The sequence below is a fragment of the Myxozyma melibiosi genome (genome assembly GCF_037950935.1).
Source record: "Myxozyma melibiosi strain Phaff 52-87 chromosome Unknown BZA70scaffold_12, whole genome shotgun sequence".
In the NCBI taxonomy this organism is placed as follows: Eukaryota; Fungi; Ascomycota; class Lipomycetes; order Lipomycetales; family Lipomycetaceae; genus Myxozyma; species Myxozyma melibiosi.
In genome coordinates, this window is record NW_027042926.1 from 477,268 (window position 1) to 487,974 (window position 10,707).

General features: G+C 54.0%; 5 protein-coding genes across 5 annotated transcripts; 4 read left to right on the top strand and 1 right to left on the bottom strand.

The window, feature by feature from the left end:
- Positions 1–1,830: 1,830 nt before the first annotated feature.
- BZA70DRAFT_283709 (general substrate transporter) lies at positions 1,831–3,704 on the top strand. The gene has a single exon (XM_064913481.1). The coding sequence runs from the start codon at positions 2,089–2,091 to the stop codon at positions 3,655–3,657; it is 1,569 nt and encodes a 522-aa protein (XP_064766478.1). The 5' UTR covers positions 1,831–2,088; the 3' UTR covers positions 3,658–3,704.
- Positions 3,705–3,992: 288 nt separating this feature from the next.
- BZA70DRAFT_260418 (glycoside hydrolase) lies at positions 3,993–5,713 on the top strand (the record flags this gene model as incomplete). The annotated part of the gene is made up of 1 exon (XM_064910879.1): positions 3,993–5,713. The coding sequence occupies exon 1, from the start codon at positions 4,193–4,195 to the stop codon at positions 5,711–5,713; it is 1,521 nt and encodes a 506-aa protein (XP_064766479.1). The 5' UTR covers positions 3,993–4,192.
- A 148-nt stretch (positions 5,714–5,861) lies between these two features.
- Positions 5,862–6,875, top strand: BZA70DRAFT_80213 (uncharacterized protein). Its single transcript, XM_064915418.1, has 2 exons — positions 5,862–6,317; positions 6,412–6,875. Exons 1-2 carry the CDS (start codon positions 6,212–6,214, stop codon positions 6,504–6,506), a joined length of 201 nt encoding a protein of 66 aa, XP_064766480.1. The 5' UTR covers positions 5,862–6,211; the 3' UTR covers positions 6,507–6,875.
- Positions 6,876–7,239: 364 nt separating this feature from the next.
- BZA70DRAFT_269308 (aspartic peptidase domain-containing protein) lies at positions 7,240–8,709 on the top strand (the record flags this gene model as incomplete). The annotated part of the gene is made up of 1 exon (XM_064911209.1): positions 7,240–8,709. One exon carries the CDS (start codon positions 7,240–7,242, stop codon positions 8,707–8,709), a length of 1,470 nt encoding a protein of 489 aa, XP_064766481.1.
- Positions 8,710–9,105: 396 nt separating this feature from the next.
- BZA70DRAFT_269309 (aspartic peptidase domain-containing protein) lies at positions 9,106–10,707 on the bottom strand (the record flags this gene model as incomplete). Its single annotated transcript, XM_064911210.1, has 4 exons — positions 9,106–9,476; positions 9,541–9,615; positions 9,672–9,822; positions 9,883–10,707. Coding segments are annotated over 4 exons (1,422 nt in total), but the record flags the coding sequence as incomplete, so codon positions are not given.

Here is a 10,707-nt window from a genome sequence, read left to right on the forward strand (position 1 = left end):
GTGTGTTGCAATAATCTTGGGACAGATATCTTGATTTTTCTTTTACTCTGTCGACGAGATGGCGCAAATCTTTGAGGATGAGGCAGGTTTATAACCTGATCATATCCCCGCGAATCAGGCTAAACGAGGTAACGTTGACAGTTCCGGCGGAACAAAAAACTAGTCTGAAGAACTATCATGCCTGCAAAATCTGAACGTGGTCTCAAACCGGTAGCGGGGCAATAGTCAATACTCCTCAATTTCGGCTACCGTGGTCGAATCATTCGGCAGAAGGGCATGCTATTACGGCCGGCGGAACATAAAACTAGTCTGGAAAACCATCATGCCTGCAAAATCTGAACATGGTCTCAAACCGGTAGCGGGGCTATAGTCAATCCTCCTCAATTTCGGCTACCGGGTTGAATCATTCGGCAGAGGGGCATGTTATTACGGCTGAAGGCATAGCTGTATCTGCGCCTAAAAGGCATTCAAACGGCCGGCCTGAATTTGCTTCCGGTGTATATACTGGATTCGCATATTCATACCATCAAAGGCTGCCAGATCCGGACATCGGATGTCGGAACCGCGGATACCGAGGTCCGGCGTGGAGAATAAGAAAGCGTTGAGGGTGGGCTTGGCGCGTATGAGCTAGTTGATGTTGACGTCGGAGCACGCGCGATGAGTCGGAAGCGCACGCCGTGACAGCGGATTACCCCGCTATCTTGAAGCAGCTACTGCTCCGATATTGAAGTCTGCTGTTTACTGTTTTGGCAATGCCTCTATCAGTGTCCACGGCAAGTAGCACAAGTACTAACTTTGGAGCTACTAGTTGGGAGCTCTTTACTGACGGGTTATTTGCACTCACTGGTATGATGGCGGGCGTTTATGCTCAGCTGGACTTGTGGAATAAGCCTGCTTTCCCTGGATCAATAAGTCATCATCCCTGCGTCCCTACAAACTGTCCGCGGTGCAATAACTTTCTCTTTCTTTAGAGCCCGCATCAAAGAGGATACAGCAGAAAGGGTATACTGCAGTTATCCAACGCATGGCAAAGATGAGTGGGCAGCGTGCAAAATCCAGTAACAAGTCCTGCTGCCGTCCACCAGAGTTAGTACTCGGCTGCACCAGCTTGTTTAATGTTTTATGTTTTCAGGCTATTTTGTTTTTAGGCATCAGACTGCCCAGGATACAAACGTCAGGCTATTTGATGTGAAATATTGCCGGTGCGGTCGATAAGTCACGCGGGAGTTAAGTCGGAGGAGTATCGGTCATGAGGGAGTGTGCTGGAAGTATGAGCTAAAAATGCAGCCTCCGCGTTTGAGAGTAGCCATTCCTGGAGATTACTATCAAGCAATATCCATTCTGTCAGTATACAGATACCCTTCACCATATCATTATAGAAGATCATTATGATCAACCGCGAAAAGAGCAGGGGATTCGGGGGTACTCTCACATACCAGCAACACTAGCGCTGACCCGATGACGAGCTTTGTCCCCGCAAAACCGGGGCCCCGGCCTTTCCTTGTTTTGCCCCACAAACGAACTGTGACGCTTTGTTCCTGGGTTGTGTTTCTAGCTTGTGGAGTGCGCTCCGAGTGCGCCCCGGTGCTGTATTGCTTCACCATAGCTTTTGTACTAGCAAACACTTTCTATACTAGTATTTTCTCTTTTAAAGATACTCTGAACAACAAATTAAACCACATATTTGACGCTACAATAGAGAACAGCAGAACAGCAGACATCAGGTGGCCAGACTGCCGTCCGGGGATACTTCCCTCTACGGCCTAGGGCTGCGCGTAATTTTATGTTTAATAGAAACCTGCACACCACCATCCCTCCCCACCGCCGCAGAGACGATCAAACCCGCTCCACGCGCACCCCGCCGATCCAGACCGCCGCCACGAAGCCGCTATGGCCGCAAGGTGGGGTAGCGCTGCCTGTCGGGCGCTGCTGTGTCGGATAAACAAAACGCATTGTGCCCCGCGCGCGTCGGCTGATCTGGATGCTGCACAGCGCGGAGGTGCTTCCCAAACTATATATATCTGCGGGCTCATCACCGCGGTGTTGAACGGCCCCTTGTACTGATTTTGCTACTGTGCTGGGCTGATAATGACTGATTTTGCTGATTTGAAGAACGAGGCGGCGGGAATCGAGCACCGGGACGTGACGCTCGAGGATGTGCTTCCTAAGGATGCTCCCCCATGGTATCGCGATAGTCGATTACTGCTTCTGAATTTCCTTCTCCTTGTCCCCATGTTCTCGTCCACTGGAATTGGATACGACGGCTCCATGATCAACGGCCTGCAGGCGCAGTCGCAGTGGCAAGACTTCTTCAACCACCCGACCGGCTACACCCTCGGCCACATCTCCTGCGGTCCCACGTACGGCATGTTTGTCGGCGTCGTTCCCGCAGGCTACATTGCCGACAAATGGGGCCGCAAGGCCGGCATCACTACGGGCGCGACGACGATGATTATCGCCTCTGCGATCCAGGCCGCGGCGCAAAACTACGGCATGTTTCTCGCGGCGCGGATTATTATCGGCGCGGGGGCAGTTATCGCGATCGTGCCTTCGCCGTCGCTGTTGTCTGAGCTCTCGTTTCCCACGCACAGAGCGGTCATGACGACTGCGTACAACGTTCTATGGTACGGCGGTGCGATTTTAGCAGCGTGGATCACCTACGGCACGTACTGGATGGGCGAGAGCAACACCTGGTCGTGGCGCATTCCTTCGCTCCTGCAAGCTTTCTTCCCGCTCTGTCAGCTCGCGATGGTCTACTGGCTTCCAGAGTCTCCCCGGTTCCTGATTTTCAACGACCGGATCGACGAAGCTCGCGCGATCCTGACGTACTACCACGCAAACGGGAACGAGAACAGCGCGCTGGTCGACTTTGAGCTGAGTGAGATCATCGCGGCGCTCGAGATGGAGAAGCAGCACAAGGACGTGAGCTTCAAGGTGCTGTTTGCAAAGGAGAATCGGCGACGGGCGTTTATTGCGATGATGGTGCCGTTCATGCAGCAGATGTCTGGAAACGGACTGGTGTCGTACTACCTGTCTTTGATTCTCAACTCGATCGGCATCACTACCTCGTCGGAGCAGCTTGTTATTAACGGCGGCCTTTGCATTTACAACTTGGGATGTGCTACGATCTTGATTGGTCTTGTACCTCGTTTTGGGCGACGGTTTATGTTTCTGAGCTGTCTAGGGTCTATGCTCGTCATCTTTGTGATCTGGACGATTCTCTCGGCCATCAACCAGCAGCGCAATTTCGAGCAAAAGAGTCTAGGTCAAGGTGTGCTAGCGATGATCTTCCTGTACGATTTGGCGTACAATATCGGACTGATGGGCCTGCCTTATCTCTACCTGACCGAAGTATTGCCATACTACATCCGTTCGCACGGCATGTCTCTCGGCCAGTTCACGACAGCTTCGGTGGGCGTGTACCAAGCCTACGTGAATCCGATCGCGATGGACGCCATCAGCTGGAAGTACTACATCGTTTACTGCTGCATTATTGCCGGCGAGTTTGCAGTCGTCTTTTTCTTCTTTCCGGAAACGAAGGGTGCGACGCTGGAGGAGTCGACGGAGGTCTTTGATAAGGCGGTGCGGGGATCGGGGGCGCCGAGTCGTGATCCTATGGACGAGTTGGAGAAGGCTGGGGGAGTTGGGAAGGAGTAGTTGTGTTTGCGTTGTTTAGTAGTTTAGTAATATGATCTGTTTTAGCTGTACTCTAGTAATCCTACTTTCAAGAATGATCTTTCTTTCTATTCTGCCTATATGTCCCGTCCTGCCTATGTAATCGTCGGCAATCAACGATTTAGCATAATTCCTACCTGCTCATCAACTCTGCCCGGAAGCACACGAGCGCGAACAAAAAAGGTACATGCAAACAAAAAAGGTACATGCAAACAAGAAAGGTACAGTGCGGCAACAGGGTTCGGCAAGCGGGCGGGCGCAGGGCACAGGACAAGTTGGCGGGACAGGCTATTTCGAGGAAATTACCTATTCGGGAAGGTACCCCGGACTCGGAGTGCGGAGGGAGCCCCTGCGCTCGATCAGATTGCGATTGCTCGTCCGGAGGCTGCTTCGGTCTCGGACAGGTTCATGACGGTGATTGACTGCGCTGGCTGATCTGTATAAATATTGCGAGTCTGTCTGTCTGCTCGATATCAATCATCAATCACCAACCTCCTCTCTCTCTCGCACCTACACCATGGAAACCGCGCAAACATTCGCCGAGTCGGCAAACGGTCTCATCAAGCTCGATCCCACCCGCGTGATCGGCACCATCGACGACAAGGTCTACTCCGGCTTTCTCGAGCACATGGGCCGCTGCATCTACGGCGGCATCGTCGACTTTGACTGCACCGTGCCCGGTCTGACGAACGAGAAGGGATACCGGCTCGACGTGGGCAAGGCGCTCAAGGATCTCGATATGCCGGTCGTGCGCTACCCCGGCGGCAACTTTGTGAGCTCGTATCACTGGCTGGATGCGGTCGGACCGAAGGAGAACCGGCCCCGACGTCCTGAGCTGGCGTGGCTCGGTGAGGAGTCCAACCAGTTTGGCACGGATGAGTTCATGGAGTGGTGCGAGTACATGGGCACGGAGCCCTACCTCTGTCTCAACATGGGCACCGGCACGCTGGACGAGGCGCTCGCGTGGGTCGAGTACTGCAACTCGGACAAAAACACATACTACGCCAACCTGCGCCGCAAGAACGGCCACGAGAAGCCGTACAATGTCAAGTACTGGAGTCTGGGCAACGAGGTCTGGGGACCGTGGCAGGTCGGCCAGATGACGGCGGAGGACTACAGCAAGAAGGCGTTCCAGTGGGCGAAGGCGCTCAAGCTGCTTGATCCCGACATCAAGCTTGTTGCGTGCGGCAAGGACGGACTCGACACTTGGGATTTCACGGTGACGCAGGCGCTCATCACGCAGATTGATTACTACTCGATCCATCTGTACACTTCGCACGAGGAATACTACAAGAACGTGACCTGCGTGGCTGCGGCCGAGCGCGCGATCCAGATCACCTCGCGCTTGTTGGATCTGGCGACAATCACGCAGAAGGCATACGACAAGCACGTCAAGATCTGCTTCGACGAGTGGAACGTCTGGGATCCGATGCGCGCGCCCGGCCATCTCGGCGCGGAGGAGAAGTACACTCTCTCGGACGCGATCGCGGTTGCTTCGTGGGGTAACTTGTTTGTCCGCCAGGCTCCGACGGTGGGGATGGCGAACATTGCGCAGTGTGTGAATGTGATTGCGCCGGTGATGACTACGCCGACGGATATGCTGCTGCAGACGATTTACTACCCGTTCCTGCTGTTTACAAAGTACATGCGCGGCCAGAGCCTGAACTTGCATGTCGAGGGCCCGACGTACAAGGGCGAGACCGGCGCGTTCTTTGGCGACTACATGAAGTGGATCAAGACGACCGAGCCGGCGATCATGCTGCTCGACGTGTCTGCTGCGAAGAAGGACGGGATCGTGAGTATTGCGGTCGTCAATCGCTCGCTGGAGGAGGACGTGGTGACTGCGTTTGAGCTGGAGGGAGAGTACAAGGAGGACGTGGTCACGTACAGCGTGTACAACGACGACATTGCTGCGGTGAACACGTATGAGAAGAAGGATGTTGTTGGGATCGAGGAGAAGACGGTTAAGTTGAGCGAGTTGAAGTCGTTCACGGTGAAGAAGCACTCGTTTGTCATGCTGCGCATCACGCAGGCATAACCGATTAGAGAAGATTGCATATAAATAGATTGTGCAAGTATATGAGCTGTGAAGACTGTACGTAGATGCACGCGGTGGCTGGGACCCTGCATTGTATGCGCTAATTGTTTAGTGCATGGGCGAAGAGGAGTCCATTCCTGCCAAGAAGTCGTGCATTAAAGGAGAAAACAGAAGATGATTAACAAAAACAAACTAAATAAAAGAGATTTGTTCAATTGTTTCATGTAAATGTGTAAAATACCAATATTTACTGCTTCAACTTATTGAAGGAACTCAAGTGATGTTCGAGACGTGTTTTAGAGTTTGACAGTGATTCTGAAGACGTGCGCAGATGGAAAAACTGGATATTCCATCAACGAGAGTTGAGCATCCGCTCTGTGGAATAAAACGCCAACAGCACACTCAATCTGTTTTATCAATACATCAGATATCACGGATCTGATCAATAGTTGACGCCGAAAGTCAATAAACAGTTTGAAGAAATAAGAGAGCAAGATCATGTCTGACGAGCTGCCATTGTCGGTCGAGGGCCTCAACGCTGCTGACCAGCAGGAGATTGTGAAGTTTGTGAACGCGGAGCAGGCGCGGGCGAAGATGAACTCATGTGAGTGCTTTTTACGACGAAGAAGATGAAGCTGAAGAAGCCAAGGAGCTGCAGTTGCGAAAAGGAGGAAGAAGAAGCTGACGGGGGTTTACAGCTGTGCAAGAGTTTACAGAGATGTGCTTCAGCAAGTGCGTGAAGAGCGCACCGACGTCGGATTCGTTGACTGCTGCGGAATCTACGTGTGAGTGATGTGTTCTTTGTCTAATGATTCTGTCTGTTGAGAATGGAGTGGAGGGCTGACTGGTGTTTGTCTAGGCTTGGTATGAATGCTGCTGCTGCCGCGAAGGCATAACGGCCTAGACCAGACAGCTTCTTTAGCTGAAGAGTGAAGAGAAGAAGCTAACGAGTAAACACAGGCCAACTGCGCGAACCGGTTCGTGGACACAAATATCTACATCTTCAGCATGTGAGTTGCTTCCTGCATTCTGCTCCAAACAAATGCCTCTTTTAGCTGCCGTTTCTGTTTTAGTAGAAAGAGAAAAGGTTCCGGGAGGAGGCTGGTTTGTGGCAAAACCGCCCTTTTTGGCGCTTTGCTCTCAGGCACAACTGACGCGTTCTGAAACTAGGCTGTCGGGCAAGAAGTAGCGGTGATGATAATCAACAGAGCAAATACTTCTTCAACAACAAATACCTATTCTTTCTATAAATCCTTCTGTAATATCAACATGCTGTGTATTTGTAAATGATGACATCATCTACGCCGCACGTGGCTGGTGGAGGGGGTGGCATCGCTGACGCGTTCTTCGCCAAGCGGCGGCCGAGCCATTTTTCAGTTTCTCCTTTGCTTCGCCTTCTTTTGCTTATATCTGCTTCTTCTTCTCTTCTTCCTTCTTCTCTTTCTTTCTTTATCTTGTTGTTGTTGTTGTTTCTGTTCTTCTTCTTCTTCTTCTTCTCCTCCTCATCATCAGCATCATCACCCACCATGAAGCTCGCCCTCCTCCTCCTTGCTGCCTCCGCGGCCGCCTCCGCCCTCCCCGTCTCCTCCTCCTCCTCCTCCTCCTCCGCCCTTCCCGTCCTCCACATGCCCCTGCGCTCCCGCGGTTCCCCCGCCGAGCGTCTGCGCAAACAGCTCCTCCGCCGCCGTGCTCTGCGCGCCCGCGACGACACCGTCCAAATCTCGCTCGACAACTCGGTCGACCAGGGCACATACCTCACCACCGTCTCGCTCGGAACGCCGGCTCAAAACATAACCGTGCTCGTCGACACCGGCTCCTCGGACCTGTGGGTCCAGTCCTCCTCCAGCTCGGACTGCTCGACCGTGTCCAACTACTGCACTACCTACGGCACCTACTCCGAGAGCGACTCGTCGACTGCCTCGGCCCTCTCGGACTCGGACGACGACACATTCTCAATCACCTACGCCGACTCGTCCTCCGCCAGCGGCGTCTACCTGACCGACACCATCACCGTCGGCAGCTCCTCCGTCTCTGACTTTACCTTTGCCGTCGCCTCAAACACATCCTCCGACCTCGGCGTGCTCGGCATCGGCTTCACCACCAACGAGGCCGCGGCCGAGACGTACGAGAACCTGCCGGCGCGCCTCGCTTCGGATGGTGTTATCCAGAGCAACGCCTACTCGCTCTGGCTCAACAGTCTCGAGTCCGACGAAGGAAATCTGCTGTTTGGCGGCATCGACACGGCAAAGTTCTCCGGCGAGCTGCAGACGATTGACATCACGGCCTCGCACGGGTCGACGTATACGTCGTTCCTGGTGACGATCACCGATATCGCGTACAACACCTCCGCGGGCGTGAACTCGACGCTCTCGGAGGACTCGATCTCGGTCGTGCTCGACTCCGGCACGACCTACGCGGTCCTGCCCAAGACCGTGATCGAGTCTATTGTGTCGGCCATCGGCTCCGGCACGTACGACGACGACTACGGGCTCTACACGATCGACTGCACGTACCAAGACTCGAGCGACGCCGTCGTGCTGACGTTCAACGACGGCGGCGCCACACTCTCGGTCCCGCTCAGCGAACTCGTCGTGCCGCTCGAGTACAGCTCCGAGGGCTCGACGCTCTGCGCGGTCGGCATCCAGTCCTACACCGACGACGACTCGACCTCGGAGGGCATCTCGACCACGACCTACATCCTCGGCGACGCCTTCTTGCGCGCAGGCTACATCGTCTACGACCTCACCAATAAGCAGATCAGCATCGCCCAGGCGGTCTTCGACACCACCGAGTCCAGTATCGTCGCAATTAACTCCACCGGCCTCTCGACCTCGTCCTCGCTCGCGGGCACGGGCGTCTCGTCCTCGTCCTCATCGTCGGACTCGTCCTCGTCCTCGTCCTCGTCCTCGTCTGCGGCCGCGAGCAGTAGACTTTCCGGTAGCACTGGTGCGCTCGTCGCCGCGGCGGCTGTCTTTGCATGCATGTTAATTTTGTGATTTAGCGTTGTGTTGTGTATATTTTTTCGGGTCATTTTCATCTGTCTGTTTTGCTATCTATGCTATTTATGCTATTTAAGTGGTCGGGTCATTTTCATCTAAGTGATGCATATCATATGTTTCTAGAATTGCGACAATATGACGCTTTATCGTACTAGTTTTTGTTTATTTCTGTCGGTGTTTGTTATTTGAGGAGTGAAGTTTTTGTTTGTTTGTAGTTTAGTTAGCTATTAGAATCTGTATTATAAATCGAGAGTTTGTTTGTGCATTGTGAGTTGCTTGTCGTGTCATACACACTACTCTGTGACAATATATGGTGATGATTAAAATGCCATTAATTATTCATATCATATCTATATCCTCATGTACCGCAAGAAACACAAATCTGTTCTAAATCTACTTTAAATACCTTCGTATGCGCGGATACCGCGCGACGTACATCAGCGCGATGCCCATCGCAATCAATCCGCACGCGATAAACACGACAGCCCGATTCCTCCCCTCGTCGGGATAGAACAAGTCCGCGCTCGGCATGCGCTGCAATCTGCCGACCGCAGTAGCAGCAGCAGCGACAGCAAGAGGTGTCTCGACGGGGGAGGGCGACGAGCGCTTAGGTGGGAGGTAGGGAGTCTCGGGCAGGCCTGTGATGTCGGAGTTTGAATCTAGACCGTGTTCGTCTATTATTTGGATTTGGGCGTCGTCGGGGGCGGAGGAGGTGGTGTTTGATGAGGCGAGGCGGGCGACTGAGACGCGGACGTTGGTTTGGTCTGAGGTTGTTAGTATATCGAGAGTATATCGAGAGTATATCGAGAGAAGGGGAGAGGTGGTTACCGTAGAATAGGTATGCACTTCGAAGGAAGGAATCTCCTAGTGTGAACTCTTGGTTTTCGCCTTCCAATTGCCGTCCTACACCTACGTCAGTCAAAAGAAAGAAAACAACAGCAGACAACAAGATAACCCACCTCTGATCGGCCTAGGCGCTGTGTAAGCCATGGCACACATCGGTCTGCCGTCGTCGTAGATACCGACCTGGGACACGAGCTGGGATGCCATAACCGGGATCTTCACGTCGTCCCAAAACTCAACTTCAACAATGGTATCCTCATAATTCGCCTCACAGGGCACGTAAAACATCGCCGAGCGCCGCCTCGTAGCGGTAGTTCAACGGTCCACCCGTGACTGCCTCGGCGATGCGAGCGCCGACGCGGTAGGGCAGATTTGACCAAGCCGTCTCGGGCTCGAGTCTGACGGCGAGACGGGTAGCCAGCGCTGTGGATGGCGAACCCGGGGCGTAGATTGGCCGGAGCGGGTTGTAGACTTTGATCCCCCGATCACGACCTGGAACCGATCAAGGGCCTGCGGAGTGCGGAGCGCGCCGGTGGTCTTGAGCGGGCCCATGAACTTTGACTTGTCGATGGCGCCGAAGAGAAGGCCGCCGGTGGAGAGGTTGTGGTTGTCGACGTACATCGAGAACGAGGAGATTTTGACCCTGCCGCGGTCGAGGAGGGTGTTGACGAACGCGCTTGCACGGGCGGAGGCGACGCCGGTAGGTTTGAGGAGGCCGAAGCGGCCGTAGGGGCAGTCGCCTTCCTCAGCCATGCCAAAGACAAAGTTGTCGAGCGAGACGTTGCCGACAGAGATGGAGTCAGCGACGACGATGACGCGGACGTAGGAGGAGTCCGAGAGACCGACTTTCGAGCGGGTGTTTGCGGACCGCGAGGAGGAGGAGGAGCCGCGGTTGTAGGTGCCGGTCGGGCGGCAGAAGTCTGTTGAAGTTTTGCGGCAGTCGTGGTTGATGTCTGAGTGGACCCATGTTTTTTCCGATCTGGTGGTGAGCATGAGGGTGACGTGCTGGGCGGGGGAGCCGATGCTGACAGAGACGAGGTAGCCAAATGAGAAGCGGTCGGTTGCGGGGCGGAGGTAGGGGCGGTCGTCGGCGAGGGTGTGGAAGTCGTTTGCGTAGAAGGTGGAGGGGTGGTATCCGGGAGGGGAGGAGAA

Bases quoted from the DNA above. Each gene is read 5' to 3' on its own strand.
- BZA70DRAFT_283709 (XM_064913481.1), top strand. From the start codon at position 2,089: ATGACTGATTTTGCTGATTTGAAGAACGAGGCGGCGGGAATCGAGCAC.
- BZA70DRAFT_80213 (XM_064915418.1), top strand. From the start codon at position 6,212: ATGTCTGACGAGCTGCCATTGTCGGTCGAGGGCCTCAACGCTGCTGAC. The intron at 6,318-6,411 runs GTGAGTGCTTTT...GGGGGTTTACAG, and splicing joins GCGGGCGAAGATGAACTCAT to CTGTGCAAGAGTTTACAGAG.